This window comes from Gossypium raimondii, chromosome 2 (genome assembly GCF_025698545.1).
Source record: "Gossypium raimondii isolate GPD5lz chromosome 2, ASM2569854v1, whole genome shotgun sequence".
NCBI lineage: Eukaryota > Viridiplantae > Streptophyta > Magnoliopsida > Malvales > Malvaceae > Gossypium > Gossypium raimondii.
The window spans coordinates 44,851,612-44,866,294 of record NC_068566.1 but is presented as its reverse complement, the minus strand read 5'-3'; the positions used below and the strand labels follow the sequence as shown (position 1 = coordinate 44,866,294).

Here is a 14,683-nt window from a genome sequence, read left to right as displayed (position 1 = left end):
AGAAGATAAAGACATAGATGTGACTAGCTGGACTATCAGTACATCGAACAGGTTTCGACTAGAATAGATCCTAGATCCGTTTATGAGTATATTCACTTGTGATGTTCATAGTATGTCATACATTAATCTTGAGTGGATGATGGATTATGTATGCATGACTCGTATACTTTGATGTAAGGACGAGCACTTATTGAGTGGTTTTCATAATGGTATATAATAAGGACATATGGGTCACACAACCGTGTCACCAGACCGTGCGACTTCACTCAGACCGTGTGTGTCACAGAACCGTAAGTGTATGACATCATCAGTAACGCCATTGATATTAAATGTGTCACAGATCTCCAAAAGGTTAGCTAAATGAACATTCAAAATTTCATCTTACAACCTATCAAACTGAACATATTGTTGCACCATCTGAATTGTGTTCGGCTTAATCTTAAAATTATTTGCAGCAATAGTCAGTCTGACAATACTCGATTCTGCCCCAATCAGAGTGGGCTTAGCATAGTCATACATAGTCTGAGGAGCAAGACGTGCAAGAAGTTGCGAATTAACAGGATTGTTATCTATCTCCACAGTAATATCCTTTTGCTCTTGATTATTTATGAAAATCTATTGACGTTGCCTTGCTTGTCAAACCTCTTTTCGATTCTACGAACATTTTTTTCGATCTCACTATAAAAAACTAATGGTTCCAATGGGTTACCTCCAGTCATAAACCAAAGGAACCTGTAAGAATCAAATAAAAGAAAAATCAGAATTTAAAAATTAAATTTAAAAAGTATTAAATTAAAAATAAAAATTACTAAATTAATAGAAATAAAGTTTTCATAATATTATAGTCTTGGTAATGACGCCAAAAACTAGATGTTCATGAAACTAACTAAAAATTTGACTAAGGTAAGTGCACTTATCAATTAATAGTATAACTATAATGGACAAAGATATCATTCTCACGAGGACTACAAGTACTAGTAATTATCGTCTTTCTATTATTTAACCGAATAGTTTGAATGATTGATTAAAACTAAAATTAACTAATTTAATTACTAACGAATCTTGCAAAAAACAAATCATGAAAATAGTTGAATAAAAACCAAGAAAGGAAACAATACCTAGGAAAGAAGCTACTCAGATTTCATCTATTACTATTAATCTAAATTAAGCAATTTTTTACTTAACACATTGATCCGTAGAAATCCCTAAATTATGCTAATATCTCTTTCGAGCATAAGAACAATTGACTCTAGGTTCATTAATTGAAATTTCTTTATAATTAAAACCCTTATTATCGTATTAACTCGTGCTATGAATTCCCCTATTAGATTTGACTCTAATCCAATAAATTTATGTTGTCCTATTTCTAGGATTGCATGTAACTCCATTCAGTTAAGCAAGATCTACTCTTAAACAGGGTCTTTTCAACCACCGATTTAAGCACATTGAACATGAATTAATAATCTAGAAATATTAAATCAAGAATTAAGCACACATAATTGAGAATAAGAAACTAAAATTTATTAAGTAAAATAAAAATCAAATGACATAATCCATCATAGGGTTGTTCTCTCTAGTTATTTAGAAAATTAATTCATGCTTGAAAATAGAAATATCCAAGATACAATATAACCAAAAGAAATAAAAAAATTCATGATAACTTCCTAAGAAATCAATTGGGAATATTCAATCTTGACGAAATTATACTTTAAAGTCAGCTTCAATGGTGTTTTTCGAGTTATTTTCTTTTCTCTCTTATCTTCTTATTTTTGTCATATATACGTCATAAAATACCTGAAAAATCTAAAAATTACGATTTTGTATTGTTCAGTGTGCAATCTCTTGAAATCAATATGACCTATTACACGCCTGTGTGGGTCACACGACTGTGTGGTCTGGCCATGTGTTATGGTTTAGCTCGTGTGGCATCTATAACTTGCTCCGACGCTCTAGTTTTCACTCGTTTTTCACTCCTTTTACTCCCAAGTGCTCTATTAAGTATTAAAACATGAATTTAAAGGATTATGAGTATAAAATTCACAATTGACATCGGATAATCACCCAAAAGCATGTTAAGAATAAAATTAAAATATGTTACTTTTAACACTTATCAATTGTTTATCATTATCACGATTCCCTAGAAACATAATTTTCAAAGTACATTTATGAAAAAATCTCAAGAGTTTTCAACACAATATTTCATTGTCATATAAGGTTATCATCCACAAAAAAGGTAGTTAAATGAAGAAAGGAGAACATTATGAGGCGTATTGAGAAGGGTCACTTTATAACACCCCTTTCGACTTCAACTAGAGGGGAAATATTGTTATACCCTCATCCGTGCAAGGACATGTGGTAAGTTGGAAGTACACTTGAGTAGTAAGCAAGCAGGCAATAAAATAAAAATTATTCATTAGTCTCGCATTTCTTCACAACCACCCAAAAAAGTGCAGACCATCCAGTACTCAAGTATTCATGCACTCGTTGAGAATGTGATGTCGTTGGTCACTAAATACTATATGAGTTCAACTACTTTATATCAACAAGTCAGAATGAATGAATTCAGGTTTACAAAAACCCGCACTCTCTCATTCATATTTCCTCAATCGCTGTATATCTTAAAACTTTGTAATAAAAATCGACTTCAAAATTCCTACTAAATTTAAATACTCAAAACGAAATCCATTTTCATTATTTCAATTATTTTGACGCGACCATGCCAATGTCTTGGACTTTGTAGCACAAGCAGCTCAGTGGAAACCATTGGCTTCTAATGCTCGCAATTTCCCACCCTTTTCACTGCTTGCCAAACGTACGGCCGAAGGGTGGTGAAAAATAAAATGGTAAAAGAAAATTGCGGGGAAGTTGGTGATAAAACCGAAGCTAAAGAGCATTAGAAATACCTTCAGTCTTTGAACAAATCGTCTTTTCAGTAACAACTTGCTTTCCCTTCAACAAACTATACATCAGCTTACAGGCATCAAAGCCAACTCCTTTTGTCTTTTATTTCTTCCATTCCCATGTCCATTACCTCAACATAAACTACTCTACTCATCATTTATACACAATCACTCCTTTTATAGCTTACCCAATTTTCTTTCAACCTCCAAATCCAGCCTCCGAGATGTCTACCGGAATCTTTGCATCACCAATCGCTGGTTCTGGTTTTGTTGGCCTGAAAACCAATGTTTCAAAGCTGGTTCCAACTAATGGTTCTATTTCATGGAGCCGGAAAACTGTGTCCAACGGTTCAAGAACCCACTGCATGAAGGTACTGTCATTGGTTTCAGTTCTAATATTATTATGTGGTTCATCTGACTTTGCCTTGTGATTTTAACAGACATGGAATCCAATCAACAACAAGAAGTTTGAGACGCTTTCTTACCTTCCACCTCTCTCAGATGACTCGATTGCAAAGGAAATTGATTACATGATGAAAAAAGGGTGGATTCCTTGTCTTGAATTTGATGAGGTAATAATAATTTTATTTTCTGTAACTTCCTCTAAGAATCAGCTAACCTAGGTCTAATTAAATGATAAAAGGTAGAGATCAGTTCCTGGAATCAATATTTTTCAACGTTGTAACAGTTTAAAAACTGGTTTTCCTTTTAAAAATGTTAGGTGGGGGCTGTCCACAGGGAGAATAGCAGCATTCCAGGGTACTATGATGGGAGGTATTGGACTCTATGGAAGCTGCCGATGTTTGGGTGCAACGACTCTTCTCAAGTCCTGAAAGAAATTCACGAGTGCAAAAAGGCATACCCCAATGCTTATATCCGTTGCCTGGCATTTGACAACAAGCACCAAGCTCAGTGCATGTCCTTTGTCATTCACAAACCTAATTGAAACCACCACCACCGACTGATCAGCAGCTAGCTGCCTACTCGGATTTCCCCAGTCTATTCCTATTCCTTTTTATTTGTAGAATAATGCTATATGATCTCTCTTTCTTCTGTCTTTTCGATGGATGACAATACGACAGCCGGTGGATGATTATAAGTGTGGTGGGTTGTTTTGTTTCGGCCACTTGTTTGCTTTTATTAAAACAACTATGATTATTATAATGGCTTAGGCACGCACTTACTTTTATTAAAATATAATGATAATTATAATGGCTTAAAAAAGCTAATACACAAGTGGATGTGACATTTTATTAGCACATGGTTTTGGGTTTCTTCTCAACGGCGAAGGAGGAGAAGCATTGTAGAGCTCGATCAGTTTTAGTGATTTTTCATCAATTGGTTTTGAATCAAAAGATTTCTTTTTGTTTAAAAAAAGGAAAATATATCCGAGGAGACAACGGAGTCGGTAGTTTTCGTAAACAATTTGATCCGCACTGTCCAAAACCTCAAATCCCACTTTTTAAAATAATTAATTTTTTTCGGTACAATAAAGAAAAGCTAAAGAAGCCTAGCTGCCAGCAGACTGAAAATTCTTCAAAGCATCCATTGGCACTTGCATATCTTCATCCAGCAGCTTCTGAATGTAGCTTGGGGGGTCATTAAAATCCGCAGTCGGTTGTATTCTCCCATTGCAGCTTTAGCCAAGCAGTCTCCCACTTTGTTACTCTCCCTTTTTTATATATAGCAAAATTTAACATGCCAATTCCTACTGCAAATATCATGGATCAAGCGCATCTCTAATAAATTAATTTCAGCAGCATAGCCTTTTCCAACAAACTCAATCTGTAAAGCATTCAACTTCTATGTGTCGAAAGCCTCTAGACCACGCAAGCAAAAGGCCCTCATCCACTGCTCTTGCTTCTATCTGAAAAATATTAGAAGCTCCAACTGTCACCGAAAAACCAGCTAACCATTCGCCACATGAACCTCGGATCACCCCCCTATAGCTGCGCGAGATAAGTGGCTCATAAGAAACCCATCAGAGTTCAGCTTAACCCACCCTTCAGGCGGTACTTGCCAATGCTTCCAAGTGATATGGTTGCTCTCAAGACTAGTTTTCCTCTTTGCATTTGCAAGACTCCTAGCCCATGCAAAACTGGTTGAGAGTAAGTATTCATTGTTGTTGACACCATTTTTTTGTGAAAATGGGGTCGACTTGAATTTTAAAAATTAAAACGAAAATGGGAGTCGCTACCAATTTCTTTTGATGAGGTGTGATCGGGCCACCTCGAGAAGTGGTTATTTTTAATAAACAATTTGATTTTATTAAAACACAATTTTGGGTCCACGAAATTCAAGAAAATGGGTTCGGGAGTCGGTTACGTATGAGGAAGAATTAGTACCCTCGTAACGCCCAAAATTGGTACCTAGTTGATTAATTAATGTCTTAATGTTGAAAATAAAAAATTTTTAAAAAAGGTTCGAAACAAGATCCTTGTTATTTTAAAAAAAAACTTGTATCAATTTAGGGAGAGAAGCATATTTTCACGTTATTCGAGAAAAAGAATCACATCCCGTAAGTTATGATACAATATCTAAAATTCCCGATACGAGAATGAATGCTAAAAAAAATTATTTATTTTGAAAGAGTTTGATTATCTCGAGTTTAAAAAAGGTCATGTCCCGTGAGTTAAAACACGATCTTTTGTTAGTTCCCGAGAACATTTAAAAAATTTGTTTGAAATGATTCGTGTATTTGAATTTGTCGTGAAGATCGAAACCCCATAAGTTAGGGCACGATCTTCTCAAATTTCAAAATACAAAATTTTATTTATTTTAAAACCATATTAAATAAAATTAACTTAACATAAAATGGTAGGAATAAAGGCAATATTAACATGTATAATAAAATGATAATGATGATACAAGCACAACTAATATAAGCAATAATCAAAAAAGAAATAAAATACATAAAATAAAAAGTCAAGTATATATGAAATAATAATAATAATAAAACTAAAACATTTCCTAAAAATAATAATGAACACATGAATAAATAAATAAATAAATATCAAATAGAACGACAATAACATTACGAATAATAAGAGATAAAATATTTACGTATATACATTAGTATATTTAAATTATAAATTATAAAATGCGTGAGTTTATATACATGTATATATATATAAACGAATATAAATATTTATGTATATATAAATTATAAAGCGTAAAAGACATAGGTATGTATATATCTAAAAATATGTAGGTATCTATATAAATTATGAAAATATAAAAAATATATGAATATGTGTATGTGTTCACAAAAGTAAAAGTATGTGTATACATATATAAAGTATAAAGCATAAATAATATATATCTAGGTAGGTATATATATATAAACAAACTTGAAAATTTATATGTGTACACATACTGTAAAAATATGTATGTATATATGTATAACAAAATTTAAAAACGGTATAAATGGGTAAATAATAATTATAATGATAAATGCAATAATAATAAAACTAATTATTTTAATAATAATAAACGGGACTAAATTGAAAACAAAACAAAATCCCAGGGGAGAAATCAAAAATAAAAGAAGGCGAAAGATCAATCTGTGATGCGCGCTGAAGGAGGGGGACCGATTGGGTAATTATCCCCAACCTTATGCGCGTCATTCCACGCAGGACTGAAATGAAACATCCGAAAATAAATGGCCGAATTTAAAAAATTCTGAATAGGACCAGATTGCTGCCATACTGCATAAACGGAGGGGCTAAATGAGCAAATAGCCCCTCCGAGCCAGAACACGTGGATTCTGGCTTCATTCGGGTTTGGTTTTCGGTTATTAGGCGAAACAACGTCGTTTTGGTCATAATATTCAAGCTCAAAATGGCGTCGTATGGTGGCCTGTATAAATAGCAAACAAAAAAGGAAAAAAAAGAATTCTCATACTATTTAAAAAAAAAAACAGAGAACTCTCTCAGTTCTCTCCCCCCCTTTCCCGTTCGACACCACCGTTGGTCACCAACACCGTGGCTCCGCCGCGAGAGGTGGTCTTAGCGAGAAAAAGGTGGGTTTTTAACCCCGTTCTCGATCCCCTCTAAAGATCAGGCCCTTTAGTCCCAAGAGGCTGAAAAAGGAGGGGCATTTCGTACCCCTTTCAGTCTAATTCCAACACCGAAGACGGTCTCCGGCGACAGGCTTTCGAAACCGGTAAATCTATTTTCCTTTCCTTCTTTATTTTCATTTTTTTTAAAAATAATAGTAAAAAAACAAAAAAAAAACAATAAAGAAATAAAGAAATATGCTCAATAACAGAAAGAAAGAACACCGGAGTCTACCTTTTTTAATCTTTAATCTGCTTTTTATTTTTTTCGTTGTAAAAAAATACAGAATATACTCGGCCTTTTATAGTCGATTTTTTCTATTTTTTACTGCTCTTTGCGTGTTTGCTCCATTTTGTAGGGTTGATGGGAGACGATCGACGTGACAGCGGCGGTGGCAGACGCATGTGACCCGAGACCAAGGGTGCAGGCGAGTGTGACAAAAGACCAAAGGTCCAAGCAGCAAATCTGGCTTAGGGTTTTCGTTTTTGAAACCCTAAGTTGACTTTGGTTTTCGGGCTTGGGTATTGGGCCTCTGTTGTTTTTTTATTTGGCCCGGGTCTTGTGGGTCTGTAATTGGGCTTTTTTGTCTTAATTTTGTTTTATTATTTGTGTTTTGTGTTTAAGGCCTGGGTAAAATTGGGCCTGTACAATTGTTATTGCTAGTATGTTTAAAAATGAGGTCATTTCGACTGTTTCATAAAAACCAGCAAATAATAGAGCACAAAGTGGCAAACCTCCCTCGACAACAGTAATGTTCCCTTCATCTTGAAAGTTCCAACTAAGCCACTCCTCTTTCGTTGATGAAAAGAAAGAGCTCCAAAGATCCCTTGGCAAGATGGACCACCAAACTCCACTAAGGGTGAGTTTGGATAGGCGGCGCGTTTACTTGCGGTTAGTGTAAAAACAGCGGTGGCGGTGAGATTAGATTCTGTAGCGATACTGTAGCGTGAGACAAAAAGTAAACTAAACGCACCGCATCGCACCTAATCACCCATCCAAACCCACCCTAAGAAAACAACAATCTCTCACATCGTGCAATGCAGTTTCCATCGGAGCACCGCATTGTGCACATGAATCATCATCAGCTATATCTCTATGACATCTTTCACCATTAGTGAGCAAACGAGATCGACTAAAAAGCCAAAGGAAAGCTTGTACATGTTGTGGAGCAATAATCTTCTAGACTTTTACGCAAGAACTTTGAGGGTTCAAAATATTAACACCAAGCAAGTTGTTAAAGGTATCAAGGCCATTAATGACGTAAGAGGGCATCAATCTAGTTAATTGATTAAGGATAGATTAAGGTAAAAGAGATTTGAGACCTTGCCAATCCCAACTGCCATGGCCAATAACTAGATCGCATAGACGAAAAGTTTCATCAATCCTCTCCCGACTTATGTAATATAGCTTAAGAGGGCCAAGCTCGTTGATCCAACTATAATTCCAAAAATTAATTAAACGACTATCACCCACAAACCAAACAACACCCTCTGTAACTTCACACCAAACATTTGAAAAGGAGCGCCACACATACGAACAATTGGTACACTCAATGGACTTCGAAATCAACCCGTCCATGTAGTACTTGTTGCGAAGGATGCAAACCTTAAAAGCCTCTATATTAGCCAATATATGGAACATTCACTTAAGGAGGAAAATGTTATTTTGGTAAGACTCTGAATTCTCAAGCCTCTTTCACCAAGCGACATGCAACAATCCATCCAACTAACAAGAGTTGGCTTCGTATTTATAGAAGTAAACTCCAAATAAAATTATATGCAAGCTTCTCAATCTCTTTACACATAGAGACCGGGATACGAGTAGTCCTCATAAAATAATTTGGGATGGCGAGAAATACTAATTTAGCCAAAGTAATTCTACCAGCCATAGAGAGGCGACTAGCATCCGATCCATTAAGTTTACCTCACATTTTATCCATAACAAATTGAAAAGTGTTTGAGGCCACACGTTTGTGAAAAATTGGCATCCTAAGATACTTCCCCAAATCTGTCACCATGAAAAACCAAGTCGCTAGCTAATGGCCAAAGCGGTCGCCTTTGGAGTATTATTAGAGAAAAAGATTTGGGCCTTATGTCTGATAATCTTATGTCTAGAGAATTGACAAAAAATTGTGATAACACTCTAGAATAACGTATTTTTATGTATTAATTATGTTTTTATTCTGAGTATGATCCTGCTAATTTGAGCTATTTATGATCTTTTATCTCATAGGGACAAAATTTGAGGCAAAAGCAAAATTAATGGCAAAAAGCGTGAATTTAGAGATAAAATGGGCCAATGTGCGACACAAGGAAAAGTTGGTGCCAAAAGTGCAAGCATGGAGGACACAAGGGTTGAAATGCAAAAATAAGAGATTTTATTCTATTAAACTATATTTTAATTATATTAGTATAATTAATATTGAGATAATTATTAAGGATTATTTTTAGGATTTTATTTTATTTATCTTTATTTATCTTCAATTAAATGTATCTATCTTTTAGAAATTTAAGTAGGATTAGACTATCTCCTCTAGCACTATAAATAGGGGTGAAGTGACTCAAAAGAGATGGATCTTTTTCTGTAAACACTCTCTCCCCAAAAGTTTAGGCTTTTTTTCTTCTCATATTTCCTTTTAATAAAATCTTCATTTTTATTTTATTTATTTTCTTTTCCACCACAACCATGAGCGACTAAACCCATCTAGCCGAAGGTTGTCGATATTCCCCAAAAAAGGTTCTTGAGGCTTAGAGTCCGTACTTAGCCTTCTCGCAAAGTATTCATCATTTTTCCGCACTACGAGGCTGATGCTTCCGTCCATGTCTCTTAAGAAGTAAGCTTTTCAACGTATGCAAAGGCGGTCGCTTTGTATGTTTTGGGAATGTTGCACAGTCGGTTCGTTAGCTTACTGCGTCAGAGGTTAGTGAGCCCAATAGACAAAATGGCGTGGGATTCGTCATTGAGAAGCGTTGATCTAGCATAAGACGATCCCACAGAAACGATTGTTGGCTAGAGTTAGGTTCCACTAAATCGTAAGTCTAAATCATTGGAGCTGGTGGTCGTAGGCGTCCTCTTCCACTATAACTGACTTATTCGGTTTGGGAAGGATCATCTAAAAGTCGAGGATTGAACCCAAGGCGAAAAGAGACAACTGGAGGAACGCAAGTTTTCTTGGGCAAGAGTCTGCTTGGGATTTCACGGAACAATATATTTTACAAGTTCAGTCCCTAAGGATTTGACCCTACTTCCCTTTTACTACTCTTTTACATTATTTATTAGGGATAGGATATTTTTGGTGCTTTCAACGACCGCATCAAATTGACAAGATATCATTAACTCCATCAGCCTGCTGAAAGTCAGCTCTGCAAAATAGAAACAAAGCATCTGCGAAGAAAAGATGAGAGAGTGCAAGACATTTTCTCAAAAGCATAAAGTGCTCACATTTCCTCTCCTTAATAGCCTGATATATCATATGACCCAATCGTTCCATTCTTAAGACAAAAAGATACAGGGATAAGGGATCCCCTTACAACACCCTTTGGGTAGAAAAGAAATCATCAATAATAGAGCCATTCCAAAGTAGTTTCATAGATACTAAGGTGACACAATACATTAAGACGCTAAGGAACTAGGAAAGCCAACATCCACTAAAGTGTTTTTAAGGAAAACCCATCGAACTCTATCATATGTTTTTTTAAGATTGGCTTTTATCTCCATCCAACACTTTTTACTTTTAATGTTATTGATCATATGGATTGCTTTTTGGGCAACAACGATATTGTCTAACATATTCCTCCTAACAATAAAACTTGCTTGATTCTGTTTGATAAGCCTTTGCATGACAAGATGCAACCGATCCACTAGATTTTTGGTAATAATTTTATAAAAGATTATGCACAAATTGATTGGACGGAATTGAGTTAGAGAATCCACGCTTAGAACCTTTGGAATTAAGACCAGCAGTGTCGTATTAAGCTAGGGATCCAAGTGGTGACAGTTTAAAGTCTGCCAAGTCTAGACATGGTTCAAGAGAGCATAACGAGGTTTACTATTACATCTAATAATTTCGAGATCAAACCGACAATGATTCAGATGATCCAGAATAATCTGTAATTTAGGGTCAAAATGACAGAGGATCTGAATCAACACTTAAAATGGTTTTTCCAACTTTGTGATACTTTCAAGTACAACAGCGTCATTGATGACGCTATTCGTCTTCGGTTGTACCCCTTTTCTTTGATTGATAATGCCTTTTCTTGGTTAGATTCGCAGGCACCAGGTTCTATCATGACGTGGGGTGAGCTTGCTAAAAATTTTTTATGGAAGTTTTTCTCTATTAGCAAAGCGGTTCAACTAAGAAGAGAAATTGCTTTTTTAGATAAATGGAAGGGGAAAGTTTTCATGAGGCTTGGGAAAGTTTTAAAACGTTGACCAAAAATGCTCGTACCATGGATTTCCTGAGTGGATGCAATTGCAGGTGTTTTACAATGAGTTAGATGCAAATATAAGATCCGAATTAGATGAAGTAGTAGGAGGAGCCCTTTTGAATAAAACGTACGAAGATGCGTACGAATTGATAGAAAACATTATGTTGAACTCCTGTCAGTGGCCCATTAAACGATTTACATATGGCTAGAAACCTACTACGGTAAAAGCTATTCAAGAAGATGATAAGTACCAAAAATTAGTGGATAGACTTAACTGTATAGAATCTGTAAATAATGCACTGTCTATGTATGGGGGAGACAAACTGCTCTTCCATTATATCAACAATCCTACGGAGAATGTAAACTACATTGGAAATAAGGGTGAAAATCCCTATTCAAATATATACAATCTTGGATGGAGAGATCACCTAAACCTGAGATGGAGAAGAAACTAAGGATGAGGTAATAATTCAAATAAAGTTAAAAACACTAACTATAAACATCCATATTTGAAAAAACCTTAGGATAGGGCCAGCCCAAGTAACTATACTGTATGTGGTCAACATCTGGATAGAATCGAGGGGGCGATGCAATCAATGAGAATGAACGTAAAACAAGTGCAGTTTGAGTGCGCCAACTCAACAAGAACATTGACTAAACTTGAAGATCAAATGAGCCAATAAATGAGCATGATGGGTGACATCAAAAGACAAATTGACACAGGTATTCCCAGGAATACAAAAAATAATCCTCGTAGGGAAGGTAAAAAGTATGTGAAAACAATAGTGCTCTGATCGGGCAAAGTGCTGAGTAGCTTAGAAAACCATATTTAGGAGGTAAACTTTGAGAATATTGATTATCTTCAAGAAAGACCTCTAGAGGCTAAAGAAGAACTAGAGCCAAATGAGGTAATTGTATCGGTAGCTAAACCAAATAAAAAAATGACAAAAGATTCTGTTGTTGCAAATATCTCGCTCTCTTCAAGACTAGAAGAAAACAAAAGTGGGATGAAGATAAATTCATAAGTTTTCTAAAGTTGTTCAAAACATTAAACGTTAACCTGCCTTTAATTGAGCTAATTGATAAAGTTTTTAAGCATGGCAAGTTTTTAAAGGAAATTATATCTAGGCGTAAGAAAATTAATGTAGATGAACAAGTTAATATAAGCATTTCCTGTAATGTTATTATTTCAAAACATGTTGCCCAAAAATTGAAAGACTCGAGAAGTTTTACTATTCCTATAAAGATAGGGAGCATTCATTTTAATAGAGCTCTATGTGACCTCAGGGCTACTATTAATTTAATAAATTTGTCTATTTTTGAATAACTCAGGTTAGGGGTCTTAAAAATACTCAAATAACGCTACAGTTGGCTGACAGATCTTCAGTACATCCGAAAGGTGCATTGGAAAATGTGTTAGTCAAAGTGTGCAACTTCATCATCCCAACAGACTTTGTGGTTCTAGATTTTGAAGAAGATTGAGAGGCACCGATCTTATTAGATAGACTTTTTCTAGCCACTTTTAGGTCCATCATTTATTTAGAAAAGAATGAATTAACCATGAAAATCAATGGTGAGACTGAAATTTTTAAATGTGGTCATCGAACGAGCAAGGAAGGGAGGAGGGAATTAGGAGAACAGTGTAAGGAATTATTTGTTTCTAACACTCTCAAGTCAAGGAAATACTTCCTTTAATGTGTACAAGTCCAAAAAACAGGTTTAATGAAAGGGATAACTGGGCAAATGTGGAATGGCACAACGAACGATGGGCGAATACTGATAGAACTGAAAGATCGTTCATATGTGAATTAATGATACTATCGGACGAATCCAACAGTAAGACATAAATTATTTGAATTGTTGTTTCACTTTTGTAAATTATTGTATATTTAGCTAATTGTTTAGTATAGATTTAAATTTTTATCAACTTGATCTTTTATAAAAATCATAACGCTCTAGAAATTGGAATTTTTTGTGAAAATAGAACCGGTGTCGCAACACCAAAGGCAGAACCGATGAGATTGGGAAAATCACTTCGATGTCGCAACACAGATTTTGTGTGTTGCGACATCAAAGCCAATACACCTAAGAATCCAAAATCCAGAGTGTGTCGTGACATTGAACCCTGGTGTTGTGACAATGGTAAATTGCCAGAGATGTCGCGACACGGAACCCATATGTTGCGACATCGCTATAATCTTCTGCAGGGTTGACCCGACCCATTCACACAACCCGGCGGATTAAAACTCACTTTACTCAATTTGTAACCCTTAAAACACCTATTTTAACCTAAATCTATACTATACCTTTAGTTAAAACATCTTTCAACTCCCTTATTTTCTCAAAACCTCTCAAACCCCTTAAACCTTAAAATTTACTCTTTTCTTTTTCTTTTTCATTTACTTGGAAAATTTTCTTCTTTCAATCATACTTGGTGCCACAAAGGACCGGAACACTCAAGGGAAAAAAGACATTGTACGAAACAAGGAATACAACAACTTCTACGAGGTTAAGGGTTCTCAAGTTAGACTTTTACTGTTCTATTGAATTTCTTTGCTTGATATTTTGCTTTAGTTATTAGTTTAACGACAATGCCTCCTATAAAAGTTAGACAAATTAATGAATTTTTGAGAATAGATTCATTCAAGAGAGGGGATTTGATCCATTGATGATCAATTGTAAGGAGATATGGGCTCTAGTTCGGTATCATAGATGGGAATGCTTTTGGACAATCTTGAAAGATATTGTCGTGGTTCCGATAGCTCAAGAATTTTATGCATCTTTGCGGGATCATAAGTCTAGAAATACTGACGACCATATATGGGATACTGTATTTGTGAAAAGGATAGAAGTTAAAGTAACCTCTCAAATTATTTGCAAGTTCTATGATGCTCCATTCTATGACCAAGATTTTATCAGTGAAACCAATTTGGAATACTTCAGAGATATAGATATGGAAAATATTATAAATTACTTAACAAAGGGAATGGGTGAATAGAAATACCTCACATGTACTTGTATCCCAACCTCCTTCAGTCAATCTATTGTATTCCTAGAGGCCAAAATGTGGATTCAATTTGTGTACATGAATAACCACTACTTTAAATGTATCTAACGTTAATACCTTTCGAGCAATTTTACTATATGCTATTTTGTAGAAAAAGTAGGTGTGTATTGGAAAGTGGATCCATCAAAACATAAAGAGATGTATTAGTGGCAAAAAAGCGGGAGTGTTCTTTCCCCACTTAGTGACGACCTTATGCAAAAGAGTAGGCATTCCTATGGTATCTATCGAACA

At 35.2% G+C, this 14,683-nt stretch overlaps 1 protein-coding gene and 1 non-coding gene across 2 annotated transcripts; one reads left to right on the top strand and one right to left on the bottom strand.

The window, feature by feature from the left end:
* The first annotated feature begins 2,907 nt into the window (after positions 1-2,907).
* Positions 2,908-4,064, top strand: LOC105789073 (ribulose bisphosphate carboxylase small subunit, chloroplastic 3). Its single transcript, XM_012616296.2, has 3 exons — positions 2,908-3,271; positions 3,341-3,472; positions 3,622-4,064. Exons 1-3 carry the CDS (start codon positions 3,125-3,127, stop codon positions 3,844-3,846), a joined length of 504 nt encoding a protein of 167 aa, XP_012471750.1. The 5' UTR covers positions 2,908-3,124; the 3' UTR covers positions 3,847-4,064.
* A 7,244-nt stretch (positions 4,065-11,308) lies between these two features.
* On the bottom strand, positions 11,309-11,413 carry LOC128039502 (small nucleolar RNA R71). The gene has a single exon (XR_008194003.1). It is a non-coding gene; the product is annotated as a small nucleolar RNA R71 (small nucleolar RNA).
* Positions 11,414-14,683: the final 3,270 nt, after the last annotated feature.